General features: G+C 37.7%; 1 protein-coding gene across 3 annotated transcripts in view; it reads left to right on the forward strand.

Annotated features, from left to right (window-relative positions):
- Positions 1-18,028, forward strand: part of LIN7A (lin-7 homolog A, crumbs cell polarity complex component) — a 48,479-nt gene extending 30,451 nt beyond the window's left edge. For 2 of the 3 annotated variants that reach the window (XM_032999915.2, XM_042793235.1), the window contains exons 3-6: positions 6,230-6,301; positions 8,663-8,872; positions 14,457-14,665; positions 16,250-18,028. In XM_032999915.2, coding sequence (XP_032855806.2) covers positions 6,230-6,301; positions 8,663-8,872; positions 14,457-14,665; positions 16,250-16,292 — 534 coding nt within the window. In that variant the 3' untranslated portion in view covers positions 16,293-18,028. The remainder of the gene's footprint in view (positions 1-6,229; positions 6,302-8,662; positions 8,873-14,456; positions 14,666-16,249) is intronic. The other variant, XM_042793234.1, reaches the window with a different exon arrangement.
- Positions 18,029-18,239: the final 211 nt, after the last annotated feature.

The raw sequence follows: 18,239 nt of genomic DNA on the forward strand, positions 1-18,239 counted from the left end.
GTAGCAGTATGATCTGAACTGAGTGCTGAAGTACGGCTCTGGGGCAGTCTGTCCAGGCGTACGAACCACTGCATTTCCTTCCACAGACATTAGTGTATTGGATTAAGAATGGAAAATACAGGCAAGAGGTTGTGGGGAATGGGAAAACACCGAACAGAATGTGAAGAGTCAAAAATGATGAAAATGAAGTAGAGAGGGGAAAAAGACACAACAGGTTTGTGCTGCAGGCGGAACTCTGCCCTGAGAAACAGGGCATTCACAGGCACCGCAGTGGAGGTCAGCAGCTCTCCAGTGTACCTTTGCAATGTAACTTCTCCCTGTCACAAGAGCAGGCATCCTCCTGCCCCAAGAACTGGACCACGCACAGCAAATGAGATGATACATGAGTCTCACCTCTTAGATCAGAAGGAGGCTGAACATCTGAGAATCAGCTGCAGATTTTGGGAAGAGGGGAGGAGAGACAAGCAGCTATGCTGAATAAAGCACATACACACAGACATGAGCTCTTCTCACCATGGTAAAAGACTAATTGAGATATTCCTTTCCCCTTGACATCTTAGAAGGGAGAAACATTTACTTCATCCTTTTCAACATATGAAGACAATTAGGAAGACAGGGACACAACGTAGTTGATGGCAGAAGCATCATACTGAGCTGTAGGTAAATATTAATTTCTTTTTTACAGCTTAGCCTCAGTTCTGCAAGGATGCACACACGTATACTGTCCCATTGACATGACTACATAAATGCAATGAAACAAAGTATGTCTTCCTTGCACTGGTTATTCTCATGCTAAATCTCCCCTCTCTACTGTCTGTCAGGCTCCTGACTTCCCTTTCTTGAAAGACTTCTTCCAAAAATAGTTATACGATTTTCTTCTACATTGAAGCAATAAAAAATATGGCAGACAAACTAGAGAAATTAAACCCAGATGATGCCGATATATATGTTAAACATCATTATCAATCTCTTTGCAGGTTGCTTCTTCATTCTGCCCTTTAACCTGCTTACCTATGGCATGCACTTAGGTTGTGACTTGTTGAAGGAAGAGTTTTATGTCTTTTTATATATTATCACACTTCAGCCACTGTGGAAACACAACTTGTTTACTCCTTCTTACATATGTGATCTCATGTGCTAAGTAACCCCCAACATTTGCAAAAAGGTTACTTCCTCTCTTATAAATCAGAAAAGTTTATCTGTGCCTGCTGCTTCACAGGTCTAAATTGCAATGTACTGTCTTGGGTTTTGTTTGTGGGTTTTTTTGAACACTTGTTCATTGTTGCAGAATGATTTTTGCCTTGTGCCTCTTCCCTTCTGTTGTTTAGATTGTCCTAATGTCTACTGAGCATCATTATTGTACATACAGTTTCTCTTGGAATTGCATAATACTTCATATGGGGAGGAAGCATTGAATACCTCTTGCAGAAGTTAACAGAACAAAATCTGTTTAATTTAATTGTAATTTTGAGAATTCAGCAGAAAAGATGCTGCATCATTCAGGTTGTAAACAAAATGCTGCTTCTAGCCACCTTTATAAAACAGGTTGCTAGGTGCACTGTCATTCCTGCACCTCCTAAAGCTTTTCATTGACTTAAATAGGCCAGTCCAGTATGTACTGCTTTGTTATGAGTCCGTATGGAGTAATTTTTGTTAAGAAACTAGCTCCTAAATTACCTGTAAGGCCATCCCCCTTCCCATGCTTCAGTAATACTAAACCAGCTGCTTTGCCTTTTAGCTGAATCTGTGGGGATGAGGACCATCGTCATAACAATTATACCTGCTGCATTTGACTCACTACAGCTTCTGCTGGGAGAAGTAATAAAATGTACATTTCTCTGTTCCAGCAAGAACTGCCACAGTACAAGGAGGATTCACTTCCAAGTTTGGATTTTCTAGTTGTAATTTTCCTCCCTCGCTCTTTCTGTATTTTTTGAGTACTGTGGGACAATAACTTTAGGTTATGGTGTCTGAGGAGACTATCTGCAGAAGCTGAAAAAGTCTGGGATCTATATTTGTGCTTTCAGGAGTATTTCTTGATGGGAGTATTGTATTGTCTGCACCACAGGAAAGAGAAAACAAAGCCATGTATGTCTAGCTCCACAGCGCAAATAAGAACTGTGTGAACAAACCGTTGTCTGCAGCATGCTTTTACCTGGTGAACGTTAAGCATACAGACACTGACAATCATGGTAGAAATCACTGTGGGGGAAAATTATCTGAAACATTACCATTTACCTTACAGCTGCAGCTTTGTGTCTTGAAACATTGACATTTCACCTGTAATTTAATCTCTATTATTAATGAATTGTGAAAACTCTTTTCCCTAGGCACTAGACCATCAGTCTGTCAGCAAACAATATTACTAAACACCCACGTAGCCTTTTAGACACTAAAAAGAAACAGCCGTACATACAAAAATAGATACGCAACTCTTTTTCAAAGTAGTAACATAGAGTAACCATCTGGGCAACAGGCTCTAGGTGGCCCTGCTTGAGCAAGAGGGCTGGACAAGATGGCCTCCAGAGGTCCCTTCCAACCTCAATCAGACTGTGATTCTGTGATGTGTTAATTGTCTTCAACCCATTTGTATTACACAGCGATGTCTCAAAATAATTCATCAGTCATGGTCAACAAAGGTCACTGTTTTAAAAGATTTCTCTAGTAAATACCCCAAAGGAGCTTTTCAAATACTTATAATTAAATTCTGCACCTTTATCTTCTTCTGTATTTAGTGATATTTTGTCCAAATAAGGAAATCTACAGAAGATCTTACCAGGACATCTTAAGGATGACATTGTTAGATTCGGGAGAATCACCATGTGTTAAAAATGTAATCAGATGTACAGATAATAGTAGGCACTGAAAGGAAAGATTTTAAAAAAACATTTCAATTCTTGTCATGTACAATGGATTGAACAAGAAGCTATATTCCACTCTGGGAGGATTTAAATGCCACCTTATTTAGTTTGAGAACAAAGAGATTTTCAGTTTATCAGTTCTGTGTACACAGAAGAGGCAGCAGAATGGATTCGTTGTGCACAAATCATGGCTAAGGTGGTGCTGAGAACAGCATAGATAAAGGGGTTAGTGCGACTACAGGCAAACAACAATTATTTATGGACTTCAGTATGCTTTTTGTGCATTGCTAGAATGAGCAATGATTAGATCTGAACCCTACAGAGTTTAAGGGGTTTGGTGGAACAGGTACAGTTAGTCTGTGTTTGGTTGTTAAACTGACTTATGAAAGTTATAGTGTGTAGGTTTTATCCTTTAACTCGAATTACATTTAACATAATGTAACAGTCAAATAGGAGAATTGGATTTACAAATGCCTCAAGCAGATACTCAAGACTGGTCGCATCTGTTGCTTATAAAGAGTGAGATTTGACAGGTAAGACTTCTTGCCCTGAGAACCGTGCTATGGGTACTATGATCACTGATAACTCTTTGCAGAACACCATTTTAAGTCTGTTATCATTGAGAAGTCACAAATGAACCCAAGGATTATATGACATTATTGATCATCCTTTTCACAAGTTTTTGGGTCAGTTGATTCTTTTTTAACATATGAGCTTAATCACACACTAGTGCGTTTGTTGTTTTCACCAGTATACAAATTAGTTGCCAGTATACTGGATATTGTGAAGTCTACCAGCTAGATGCTGGTAGGATGCAGGCAACATGGAGTTATATGACATCAAACCTAGCAAATACTCACATGAATGTATCATCAGCGCACCTTTGTATTATTCTACCTTAGTAATGAATCTTTTAAAGAACTTCTTAGTAACTGTTCTATATCTGAAATAGTGATGCATTTTCAAAACAATTTAACGTCATAATAGTTCAACAATCAAATGTATGCTTTTAGACATTATAGCATTTGTAGCTGTGCAAGCAGAAACAATATGTACAATCTGCTCTCATGCTTTAAGATGAAGGGGAACCTACAAATATCAATGAAATACATCATTATCAGTGGTTCAGTGCAGTATGGGATTTGAAGTAACAAGTGTTAATGATTCACTACTGCAATTGCACAGTATTCATCTTATATAATGTAGTAGTTGTTCTTATATAAGAATCTGACCTATGACATAATATGATAAATGTTGAACTGATCTGTGCAGGATAATGCTGAGTATGTAGACTCTACCCATTTTTATGGTGGCATCATCCAACACAAAGATAGAACAAACCAGAGATCCTTCAGAGGCTATAAAAGAGCTTTCTTCTTCCATATTTTTAAAATTAAGGGCAAAAACCTGGCCTCTACTGAGGTCAAGGCCAATTTTACCAATGGAAGCAAGATTTCATTTCAAATGAAGAAAGCAGGAAACTTTTCAGCATGTTCCCCTTGTCTCAGTTTTCTTCACTGGCCCAAGTTTTTCTGAATTAAGTCCTAGAATGACTTATGTGATGACAATAGTCAAGACAAATATTTTTTTTGCTGTACTTTGAAAGTGTTTAGCATATTTTAGATCCCTAAAATGGATTGCATTTGTTATCTCCTTTCCTTTTTTGCCTTTCCCTTGTGTATGATACCCTCAAAAAACGTTTGGGAATCGGTCATCCCAAACATTTTACTACTCAGGAGTGTTTGATTACCACTCTGTCTGTCCATTGAGATCAGAAATGAGCCACAGATCTTAATTCTGTTTAGATGTTTGTAGCAATATGTTTGTCTGTGTGTAAGTTTTATAACAACAGGATCAGTGGGAAGAGATACATCATTATGATACTGCATAACAAGTCATCAGGACAGGGGGATGGGGAAGTTTTACCTATCAGTGGGACAAGATGTTGTTTATTTGATCATAGAATAATTTAGGTTGGAAAAGACCTTTAAGATCATCGAGTCCAACCACAGACCTAACACTGCCAAGCCCACCACTAAGCCGCATCCCTAAGCGGCACATCTACACGTCTTTCAAATACCTCCAGGAAGACGTCAGTTAAGTACAGGATCTGACACCTTCTCTGCCAGTCTAACATTTACATTACCAAAGAGAGAAGTTTTGGCACTCCTGCTAACATATCACCAAATCAGTGAAAGGTAGATGTATTTTGGAAAGTACGATTGAATCTGCACTTCTCAAGGACCCAAAGAAAGAGGTTACTGTAAAAGCTAACATAATTTACCAGCAAAGGTTCTCTCTGAGGAATGCAGCCTGATACATAGAGCTCATGAAAAGACAAAATTCCTGATGGAGTAGGACAAAAAAATGCGCAGAGCAAATCAGTGGCACATAGGAACAGTTTTTTTACATTTGGTGGTTTTATAAGAAAAGTAAATAAAATGTTTTGTTAGTTTGCATTCACCTTAGTTTTTTTTTTTTAAATTCCATATGTTATATAAAAATATTTTTATTTTTTAAGTTTACTTTCAAAATAACTGGCTAGTATCAAGGCATTTTTTGATATTTTTAATCTAAGAGTATGACAAATCTAGAGAACAAAGGCAGTGTGAAAGAGCCTTTTCCTTTGTCCTTACTGAAGATGTCTAAAAGGGAGAATTAAGGACCAGAAGAAGTGGGCCAAGAGTGCATAACAGAAAATACACAATAGGCAGAAAGTTGTACATATTGGCAGGGTTGATTTTATGCCATTTATGTGAATGTACAATTCCTTTCTAAAGGATAATCTTACCCGTTGTCCATATCTGACCCACCAGAAAATTACCCTTTTCACCATTCCTAGCTATGGTTGAAGGAAAGCAGTGCTGTGACCTTTCTCTAAAATTTAATTTTCACTTCCATTCTTCAGCACTGTATGCTGAGCAACTTACATATTTTTGAACATCAGTCTCCTAAATCTTTAGTTCATAGGAAAGTTCAGAGAACAAAGAAGCCATTGTTGGAGGCTAAGACACCACTCAAATCAGTTCAGACCCTTTCTATTCAAATCAGTTGCTGGGAGACACGAATTTTTGATAACATAGAACCTAAGTGTCCTGGTTTGGGGAATTGACGTGCTAGAGATGGAAAGGGAATCGTGTTAGAAGATGTACAGTTAAGTTTGCAAAGTCTCATGAGAAACACATATTGATGTTCTCTGTAACCATAAGCACACACAAGTTTAGCAGACACTTGATTATGTGATTGCATGAATACAGCATTAATGAAACATAATGTTAGGAGGGAAAGGGACTGTCCTGTCTGGGATAATATAAAGTCCTTGTTTTGCTTCTATAATTAATTTAATTTTATTTTCATGAACATTTTAGGTGTATCAATACATGCATGAAACCATAACTGTTAATGGCTGCCCCGAATTCCGAGCCAGGGCCACTGCAAAGGTAGGATACGTGCAGCTGTTGAAATATGTGTTACCAAAGTGACCTAGTAATTGACTGTGCGCGTGTGTGTTTCAGGTATTCGTGTGTACACTGTAAGAAAATTTAGACATCAGTGGCAGCCCAGAGTCTAGAACCAGTGCTACTTCCCAGGTAACAATCATAATGGAAAATTTCAACCTTTATGCTGCTTCTGTAGCTTAAGAAAAGAGAATGATTTTATGGAATTTGATGCTTTTTGAAAAGTTGCTTTGCAAAAGCAAATCTACTGGTTCATTCTGTAGAAGTCTGCCTGCAACAACCAATATTTTAATGGACAATTTTCCCATACAGCTCATCCAGAGAGGACACGATAATTTGGGAGATAGAAATTAAACAGTCAAAATTCCACTTTTAATTAATGGGAACTGTAGGTACTGAGCAAGTGATAAGGATGAACAGTGACAAAAACAGCCTGATCAAGAGACTCCACAGCCAAATGCTAGCCTATTTTTACTGATGCATTACCTGTTTTAATAAAATATATTGTCTCTTTGTCCATGTGGACTTGCCTTTCTTATATCCTTAGACCATGACAGCTACATTACTGATACTACAAAAATAATAATTTTGTAAGGGAATTCACACAACCATGAAAAAACCCATTCTATGTGCCAGTATGAAATATGCTCTGTATTTTCATGACATGCACAAAGATAGATGCTTTCAAACAGGGAGATCCACCATGGCTTTCTTTTTCCCATTATCATTTTGTACCCAACGCTGTCGTCTGGGTGGTATAGCAGATTCTATGCAAAACAGATAAACTTGCAAAAACCATAAATATTTTTTAGAGACATTGCTTTATGGTCCCACTCCTGTGAAGTTAGTGAAAAAACTCTCTGAAATCCAAGTGGAACTAAGATCTTACCATTGTGTATTTATGTTAAGAGATTTTAAGTCAAAGCAGTATCAGAAGATGAAGGTTGGGAGTGTGTTAAAAAAATATTTCTACAGTATTTTAGAGAAGCAAGCTGTATAAGTAGCCAGCAAATAACCTAATATACACTAAATTGCAGTGTATTTTTCGTACTAAATAGAACATTCTTTTCTGTAGGCTGTTCCTCTGATTTTAACCTTCTTCTAATTGAAAGTTAACGAACAATGTAAATTTGTAAGGTCTATGGTTCTGTGTAGAGAAATGTGTATATGAAATCCTGATTTGTCTACACTGCAGGTAAACATAGAAATTATTGCTATGTTGTATAGTAAATGGGGAGAAATCCAACTAGTGTTTCCCATTCTCATTTCTTATTCATATAGAACAGCAGGGTTACAGAGCAATGTTTCAATATCACAATATTTCCTGGTTATTTCTGGGCTGTCTGCATTGCATTTTCCTAGTGCATTCATGTCTGACATAAAAAGTATGCATGATGACAAGGTCTGCATGTGCAAAAACATGTAACTGAATGATCCATTATGTCACATCATTCATTAGCTTCTATTAAGCATTTTTAAACAACATTAGTCTAATGCAGAAAACATTAGTGTAACGCAGAATTGTTTGAGCAGTTTGGACTACAGACTCACATTGAAAAGGATAAAAGATTTTCTTAATGTTTGTAGGAAAATACTTGTAGTGAAAAATTAAGTATAAGATGTAATATTTTATTGGATGCAAGCTCTACAGTTTGTTACATTTATGTTGGGGTTTTTTTTTGCTAGAGTAAGATTAACAATCTAGGATTTTTCTGATTGACTTATAAATCCATTGTCTTAAGATTTAATTTTTCAATAAAAGTTTTGATCCAATTATATTATAAAAACTCATATTCCTGTTTTGGGAGTTATTTAGTTTGCAAGATTTCATAAAGATTATGAATTAAACTTTTTAAAATACCCTTCTGGGATTTTTTTTCTGTGCCCAAATAATAAAATAAATAATTCCGTACCTCTGAAAGCAGAGCAGAGAGTTAACAATTCAGTTCATCCACTTTATTTCAACTAGGAACACAGTAGAGATGACATTGTCTTATCCCACAGTCATAAATTTTCTCCCTGTGAGAAGGCAGAGGAGAAATATACTAGTGATCATAAGTGTTCACCACCACACAGTCAGGCTTCCCAGTGCCTACTTCTAGCTCTGCTGCTAACTTTCTGTGTTATCTTTGACAAGTCATCTAAACTCTCTATTCCTCTGCTTATTCCTTTATTTCAAAGGCATTGTCATGGAAGTTAATATTTTTAAAATGCTTTCAGATAATCAGAAAAAGTCAGATACTGAAATGTTTTCACAGGAATTAATTCTTCCTGCAAATGAACAGCAGAGTGTGCATCAGTGTTCTCCCTACATAGCCAAATCACTCGTTTTTTTTCTTCCAGGCAACAGTTGCTGCGTTTGCTGCAAGCGAAGGCCATTCACACCCGCGAGTGGTGGAGCTGCCAAAGACTGATGAAGGCCTGGGCTTTAATGTCATGGGAGGAAAGGAACAAAATTCACCTATTTATATTTCTCGCATCATTCCTGGAGGAGTGGCAGAAAGGCATGGAGGGCTCAAACGGGGGGACCAGCTGCTTTCGGTTAATGGAGTGGTATGTGGAAATTTGATAGAGCTTTCATTTTTATCTGGATTTTAATTTTTCACAGCTGTTCTAATACCATGATTTAAAATGCAGCCACATGAAGCAAAAGTGTTAGCTCTGTGAGAGACCTTCAGTGTGCATTTGTGGTGCGGCGAGGCAAAGCTGCATCGACAACTTTGTGCCACTACCATTTCTGTTGTAATGGAGGGTTCTTCACTTCAAATCCACAACCCATGCTTAATTTCCAGTGAACCTACGTCTTTCTTAATGGATAATTCTGCAAATTCCTTTTGCAATACAAGCATAGTAACAGACTATATTATTCTTGCACTTCATAGACTCTGAGGCAGACAGCCCTTTCCAAGCCCAGTGATGCCTCAGTGGCATTTGCATAGTCTTGTGACCTTCAGAGACTTTGAACACATAAAATCAAAAGAAATTTTATAATCACATTTGGTGATGATTTACAATGGAAGGCGCATTCCAGATTTCTTTCAGTGACATCCATCCATTCGTGATTTGTCAGAGAAATCAACTGTACAAATATACACATACAGCGAGCATGTATTCTCACTAAAAAGGTACATTTTTTTACATAGTCATTTTTCAGGTAAATCAGTACTTCAGGGTGGAGCATTTTGCAGTAGTTTTACTGTGAATGTCAATAGGAAGGTAAAAATAAAAAAGCTGTTGGAATAGAGAGGAAAAATAACACTCCAACTACAAGATAGGAGTAAAATTCTGCCTTTCATTTTTCTTCTGCAAGGGAATGTAAAGTACTGAAAAGGTAAGCATGCTCATTCATATAACCCTACACTTCTCTTAAGGAAACCATAATCCTTTCTCCTGCAAAACCTCCATCTAAACCTCTCATTTAAATTCACCAAAAGCATATAGGAGCAATTCCTAAATCCAGCCATAAATACAAGACTTTCCAACTTAAATTTCTTCTTTGTTGCAAGTCCATAAAGAATGAAAAAAATGATGTTTTCTACATGCTTTCATGTTGTCATCTGTTTCAACAATAGCTATTCTTTTTCTCTTGAAACAAAATATCAGCACAACACTTCAGACAGACTTTTTACCACTTACTCTATCAACCATCATGTTCTCAAAAGAGAAATAAAAGGTCTGGAATCTTGCTTGCCCCACTACACAATGAGAAAGAAGTGATACAAAACATAAAAAGAAAACCCACTGAAAAGATTATAGTCTCAGCGAAAAGGAAATCAACTGAGCATTTAATAAAGTAAATTGCCTGAACATCACTGATTGGGAGCAGATCAAATAATTTTGTTGTTGTTCAGCACTTTTTTTAACAGGTGAATAAAAAGGCAGATAAAAAGAGTTTCTATTCACTAATTGATGGATGGTTCTTGAAAAAAACCTTTTACTGTCAACACCATCTAGCCAAATACTGGGGAGGAAAGTGATGAAACTTCAGATGTCAAGATACATTGAATTTGACTGTTGACACCTCTATTTCACAATACCCTGTTCAAAAAATTTCATGAGTGTGCTCTAGAATATATATTAAGCTAATGTAGCAAAAAAACCACAATATAAAATTCTCAATTGCATGTAGGAACATGAGAAAGTTGATTGAGAGATGCAACAGAAATATTTTTATGTTCAGAGCCTAAACAACAGAATTTCAAGATTGAATTGCAGTTGCGTATGTGAAATAATGCCTATAAGCAACTGTTCATACACCAATCTTAGGCTGAATTAAGTCCATTCAATATAATTCACAAAAAGGCAAAAATTTTAGAAGTGGTAATTTGTTTGCAGACAGCTTGTGACAGGAGGAAAAAGGTCTAAATTTAACATTGTTCACTGAGACTAGTTCACTCTGTGCTTCTCTCAGTTTAGCTGGAGAAAAGCAAATAATATACAGTATGTACAGTACAACAGACAGCTCAGCAGTGGAACATAAAATGAAAATGAAATATCTGTAACTTGTTTGTGCTCAGAAGTTGGTGGTTATCCAACTTTATAATTATCAACATAAAATTAGAGCTGTGTGTTCAGAATCCAGTTTGTTATCCCAGCATGACTTGGATCACTGTTCCTTGAGCTGTTTCACCGGATGTTTAAAAAAGTGTTTTCTTATTATGCTGGGGATTTTGTTACATACTTTTGTCCCATACCCCCTAAAGTAAAAGAAATTTAAAGCAGTAAGCCGTGCAGATGGCTCAGCAAAGACACTTACTGGTGGCTGTTCATATCTGGCAAAGATTCTGCATTTGTCAGATACCTGGTGTGTGTCAGATACAGAAAGGGATACAGAATAGGTTTGTAATGGCTAATTTCTCCTCCAAGCATTTGCTTACAGATAGCTAATAGAAATATTCTTATGGGTTTCTCAACTTGTAGAGTAACAATCAGATTCTCTTTTTTTGTCTGCAAGAGAGTGATATTTTTTTATTTCATATTCATGACAGGTTGGTGAGCCTGGATATAGTAATAGTTGGTGTTTCCTCACACCATATCTGCAGTTCTTTCAACTGTTCTTGTCTCTACAGTATTTTGCAACCCTTTTTTTGATGCGATCTGCCAAGGCAGTAAGGGAAATACAGAAATAAGTATATATAAATATATGTAATCAAAAATTACATATTAAATAAAGATATACATTCCGAAACACATTTATTAAATCCCATGTTTGGCGGACTGTTTTAAAGTACCGTGAGTGTCAGATCCTTGCAATGTCCCCAACCAGTGTAAACCAGTCAGCACAATCCCTTGTACATGCATGACTGATACCAGCAGGAGTCCTTCGCCAGCACAGCCTCAGAGTTTGCAGAGACGGAAGAATTCCATCAGCAAAACAACTTCCTTTGCTGGTATAAGCTCTTTTCTCTACTCCAAGGGGGCTCTGCTATTTCAGTTGCACAGCTACTGCTATACCGGTGAAGCATTTGTAAAGCCTTGGAAGTATGAGTGCAAGCAGCAATGAAGACATTAAGAGCAAGTATAGCAACCATACTAATAGCAGCTGAAAACTGTAGTTGTAAAGACCTGAGTTAGGTGCATTTGGAGAGTAGGATTTGTATTTAACAGCACTATCTTTTACTTTGCCTTGTTATTTTCCCCTATTTGGTTATGGTTCAGAGCTTTAGGCTGAATTCTATATCATTACTGTTCAAGTCAATGGGAGTTTTCCATTGTCCTGGATAGCAACAAAGTCAAGCCTTCATTGCTAATTAGGAAATACTGGCTGTAAATTGGAAGAACGAGGCCAAAGGCAAATAGGAAAGAAAACAGGCAATCATGAATTAACTGTAGTTTACTAAGTTGTATAAAGTATTAAAGTACACTACCTTGTTATTCCCCTACAGAGAATATACAATCACAATTACTTATCGGTGTCAGTTAGAACCATCCAACTCTTTGCAAGCAAATGAATATTTTAGCTATTTTGTGTGGCTTGGAAGCTTACAGTTTTTGTTTATAGCCTCTTCTAAGTTCATACTGTTCCACAGCAAAACTCATGACACCGGTGACAAAGCAATGAATTATAAAAGATAGCTATTTACAATATGTGTTAGTTATGATCACCTCTTCTAACACTGATCAGTTATGGGGTAGTGGATGTGAGGAAGAGGTTTTAGTTTGTATCTGTGACTTGTTCAGTAAAGTAATTTCACAAAACACCCTGTGCATCTATAGCTTTTTATTTTAGCTCTCTTTGGAGCATTAGGCACATTCACTGTTTCTTATGCAACAACAATTTCCTCTTTTTCAAATATTTGTAAGGAAACTTTTTTCTCCAAATTACTTTTGGGCAGCAGTACTTGTTTATTAGATTTATCTCAATCACAATTTCTAACAAATCTGGTCATCACAGATCATGAGTTTTCTCGAAGATCTTTGAATAGGAGACCTACTGGAGGAATTTCATTAACATATAGTTCAAAAATATGAAGTAATTTATTTCAACAATCAAAAGTATATTTATGTCAAGATTTTCTCAGTTTCTGATAATCATTTCAGCACCTGAAATGACATTAATTATTCTAAGCTGCATTAATATTTTCAAAGCATTATAACATTTCTCTAGAAACTCGAGTCCAGTCAGTTGACCCAGACATTAAATAATTATTTATTTTAATATGTTGAAGGATATTTAATAGGAGGAGGAAGGTAAATAGCAAGGCAATAAGCTTGAATGACGTTGTTTATATTATTTATGTAGCATTACATTGTGCTTGCTTTTTGAAACTTTTAAATCATTATTTCTGGCTCACAGTGTGCCACAGTAAAAATAATTCTTATTCACTGTTCTTGCACAATGCTACTCAGTCAAATAGGAGAGATGAAAATATAAAGAATTTTCTTCTGACAGTTACTATAACGATGCTAAGTTATTCTTTTAGCGTGAATTAAACTTCAAATATTTTGAATGCTGCTGCTTCTCTTTGGAAGCCTATGGGTATAGTTTCATTTTAAATAGCATGATATACATAAGAGTCTTAAAACACAGCACGTAGTAAAACTTTGATTTATTTTATGTGGGAAGAAAATTACTTGTTTTTAAATGATCTAAAATTCACGTGAAGATATCAGTTGTGCGGGCTTTTTTTTTCTGTGCAGAGATACTTTTGTTTGTTGGAATATATCGTACAACACACGTGAACAGTCATACACCATTAGAAAATTTCTTATTTTCTCTTCAGGTGTGGACCAATCCACGTGCCTGAGAAGCACTCTGGTCAGTCCACTTAATGGTAGAAATTAAATACTCTTTTCAAAGCCTAGCCACCTCCCCCTTTTGGCAATTTACTGTTTCAAACAATGTTAGCATAGAAATCAGAGCTTGACCTCCTTTGGGAATACTTCTGAGTTCACAGCAGATATCATCTTACTATAAAACATTTTCCGGGGGGGAGTGTGGGGGGGTGAGGGGTGGAATATATATTCCTTCAGCAAAAACTTGAAATGTTTCAGTTGCTACTGTTTGAATGCTTATATCTAACCAGATAAATACTAGATTATTTCCAACAGAAGACCCCTACCACATAAAAGTTAAACGTGTGAGCAATGCTATTAACTCCCTAAGAGGCAGCTTGTCCCCAGGAGCTGCGGGCATGCTCCTTCGCCTGCAGCTCAGCGAGTGCTTAATCACCACACGCCGTCCCCTGCGGGATCCAAACAGGGCAAGGGCGTAAGAAAGGAATTGCTGTTTCTAACTTGCAATTTCTTCATTTCTTAGCAACATTGAAATAAAATCCTTATTTTTGTGCCTTGCAAACAATTTGTTTGGGTTTTTACTGTGTGGTTTGGGGTTTTTTTAATGCTATTTTTGTTTGCATAATGCTTGTTGAGTATTTCCCCTCCTTTTCACACAAAACAGAAATTAGATTTGTAATACAACCTAAAATAGATCTGTGTTATTTAAAATATGAAAATTAATACATTCACAGCAGTGTATAAATCTTATTTAACTCAGTACTTTCTCTTAATGGTCCCTTGAAAAATGTAAGGTGTGGAAACTTCCTAAAACCCTGACAGCCTTTCTGTATGAAAAAGAGGACAGAGCTCTAGATCAAAGCAGCATTTTCATTATTAAATCTGTTCTCCCTGCTCCCAGAGCGTGGAAGGAGAGCACCACGAGAAGGCGGTGGAGCTGCTGAAGGCGGCTAAGGACAGCGTCAAGCTGGTGGTGCGCTACACTCCCAAGGTGCTGGAGGAGATGGAGGCTCGCTTCGAAAAACTGAGGACAGCCCGGCGCCGGCAACAGCAGCAATTGCTCATTCAGCAGCAGCAACAGCAGCAAACTACGCAGCAAAACCATATGTCGTAGGTGAGAGGATCCATTGGTCTTCCCTAAAGCCCACTGGCGGACACCCAGCCTGGGCCAGCCGTTCCCGGGGGTCTGTCAGGGCAGGGCCTGGCGCCAGGGCCCATGGCAGCCCCAGCCAGGAGCGGGGCAGGCAGGGGGCACTGGGGCAGCCCCAGCCCCGGGCATCGGGCACCTCCCCGGGATGGGCTGGAACACGGGGCTGCGGGTGGGCCTGGCTCAGCGGGGCCCACGGCCGAGCTGGGCAGGGCTGTGGGGAGCTGGAGACCGGCCCTGCTGTGGTGTTGGTGGGGCAGGGGCGGACATGGGGTCCTGGGCTGCGGGCAGGGTGAGGGGAGCCCCGGGAGGGACAGTCAGGGGGCTGGGCATACCCTCTAGGCCCTGGCGAGCACTTACTATGGTGAGGATGAGGAGAGCTCATTCTTTGGTATATGTCCATATGGTCTGTCCCAATTAAAAATGCATTTTGAAAATAGGTGACAGGCCCTAACAAATTCTGGAGCCAATTTCCAACTCATAAACCCAAGATCAATAGCTGCTGTACAGGCTCCAGCTTATCTTCAAGCAAGACTGCAAGCAAGTCTGTAGTTCCTGGGAACATTTTTTAATTAAAAACCAGATCATGTACGACAAGTAAGAATATGCTACCAGATTTAGACAGTTTAATGTATTTTCAACTAGTCCATTACCACTCTGGAACAGAACATCTAGATTTTGCTGCTGGTACATGAAGAAAAGTCTTCCTAGTCCCTTCCCTGCTACAGGGAACCCAAACTTCACTCTGTGGTTACTCTGCAGGAAACCCACAAGCACTAGCTTCTCATCTCCAGTTTGCTAGGAAGCATTTCATTCACCCTTGACTGACATTCAGTATTACAGTAGCTTCCGAGAGGCTTGCATGTTTCCCAGTGTAGTCAAAACACATGGCATGTGAGGTACAGAGATTCTCCATATATGCAGTTTTTCTGAAACCGGTGAGAATTTGTGACATGAATACATTTATAGGTATGCTCCCTTTGCCGCAAAATTAAATCATATAGGAAGCATGTCCCAGTCCTCCACATCTCCTACCAAGTGTTCCCAAAACAAGATGTTTGTACCAGAAGGAGTCTACAAGTGACTCAGTCTCCAAACGGTCAGAAACTGAAGCTCCCAGTGATGGTTTAATTGTTAATAATGTTGACACTGATCTCTGTTGATATTTAGGAGAAAAAAAAAACCTTTTAGAATAGCTGTCCTGAGACCATCAGAATTCCAGCTTTGTTGATGGAAACAAAGGCTCTGAGTGGGATCTCAGGGCCTCAACTCAGGCAGGAGGTATAAACAGTAGTATTTCATGAAGTAAGTTTTGGGTTTCTGTCTAAAACAGGGCCGTTGCAGGAGACGAATGTACAAACAGCACAGTCTCGTGAGGTTTTTAATTTTTTCAGTTACCTAAATCTTTTAATTAGCAAGTAAGGTATTTTTACTGCTCTTAGTTTTTTCTTTAAACTGAAAGGGAAGAAAGGCAGGCAGAGATAGCCAGAAACTTAATTCCTCAGTTCCTTGTGCTTGCTCTGAGAAATGTGTTTCCTTAATTCTAGGTTATTCTCGAGAAAAAAAAAGCTTCGATCAAGAGTTCAGTAATCAAGCAACCAGAGCTGTATTTCAGCATACCAGCAAAAGGAAACAACTACAGGAACACAAAATGGAATTCATCTGGAGAATGAGCAGTACAAGGATAAGGTAGTTAAGACAGCTATAGAGAGGGTACCTTCATAAGGCTTTTCAGCACATGGCAGTCACAGATACATAGTACTTCTGTGGCTCTATTCCTGATGAGAACAGCATGATAGGTAAACCCTGTGAAACTGAGAAGTCCAGGGCTTCCAGATAATTCTGTTTGATCTAATCTTGCACTCCTTACTCTGACAAATTGGCCAGTTGGCTTTCTCTAGTCAGTGAAAGTTTTGTTTTAAGGAGATCAAGATTGGCTGCTTTTGGGGACAAAATCTTTCTCTACCGTTATCTCCAGAAATAAACAGCTACATCAGTTCAGAATTTTGCCGCAGACAAACTCATACATCACGCTTCATAGCCACTTTGTACTATATATTGTAGAGCTGTTTTAATCTAACTTCCTGTTTATAATTTTCAATTTTTCCTCTGGAAATAGCAATTTACTATATTTATAACGTATTCCATTTGTAGAAGCAATTGGCTTTTTACTCTTGGTGTTTCCATATATTTTATTATGCATCAACAGAGTGAGAAAGTTTTAAGTCAATTTTAATTTTGTTAGTAGCAAAGTTAGGGAATTCTAGAACTGTATTTTTAAACGTAGGTATTGCTTGTATCTATTATAGTTACTATTCAGAAATCTATAACTGGATATATTATATATTTATTCCATAAAATATATATTGTCTGAATGTACGTTAGAGAACTAGGGTCTTTGCTTAGCATGTATTGCAAATGTAGTAAGCTAATGTTAGCAAAAGACCAAGCTTTGTTTGGCAGATATTACTGTGATAGCATAATCTCGACTTTTCTGTATTCTTTAATTTATTTTCCAGTCTAATGTTAATATATTTTAGAGAGGAGGAAGTGTAAGTTGTTTCTTTTAAGACTCACGCATTATCATTTAAATCAATTTGAAGTTAGAGTTCTGACTTTTTTTTTTTAGATCAAACCAAATTGGAATGTGCAAACAAAATACATAACTAAGTTCTTAAGTGTACATGTCTGCTTTTCCAAAGAAAATAGTCAAAGCTGGAAGGCTGTAAGATGTCATCTACTTTCAAGAAAATAAGAAAATGCAACCCCCCAAATTCTAAAAAATAATAATTTTCAGCATGCCTTTTGTGATTCATTAGAACTGTTGGGGAGAAAAAGAGCTTAGGGGGGAACCCTTGCATGTTGAAAACCCTAGCTGATGTCAATGAAAGTTTAGTAATGTGAGGAATGTAGAAATGGTCTGAACCGGTGTTCTGGTGGTGAACTTGGAACAAAGTCAGAAACAATTAATATTTTGAAGGATCTATTCTCAAACAGAGAGAGGCAAAGCAAAACAGGGGAAATTGACAGTATCATGGCATATGTTAGAAACCCAGTGCAGGCTAGCCAACCGTCTTGACAGTGTTTGATTAGTGTAAGTAGCCACTGAAAGGAAATTACTGTATTTTTAAAACCAAACGGCATTAATTCATCCAGAGAAGCCTCATTTTATACAGAGAAGTAATTTTATCCAGTGGCCGTTGGTGACAATATCAATTAAGGCAGTGGAGTTTGAGAACTACCAGAACTAAAGATGAAATATATTGTATTGTGCTCTGCTCGGTGTCTTTTTATACTTAATAAAATTGTACGTACCTATTTTAAAACTGTATCTGAAAAGACACTGCTATTAATATTGGTAGTATATAAGTTGTTATTATGACTGCATATAACTGTTCTGTATCTCATCAGTATGATTTGAATTACACTGATATCTGCATTTTCAGAGACCAAGTATTCAGATTTAGTCAGCCCACTGTACTGCAATTTTCCAGACTGCCTCTCCACCTCCTCCCCCCTCCTCTTCCTCAAAAAATT

The sequence above is a fragment of the Tyto alba genome, unplaced genomic scaffold (genome assembly GCF_018691265.1).
Source record: "Tyto alba isolate M040663 unplaced genomic scaffold, T.alba_DEE_v4.0 Super-Scaffold_2, whole genome shotgun sequence".
In the NCBI taxonomy this organism is placed as follows: domain Eukaryota; kingdom Metazoa; phylum Chordata; class Aves; order Strigiformes; family Tytonidae; genus Tyto; species Tyto alba.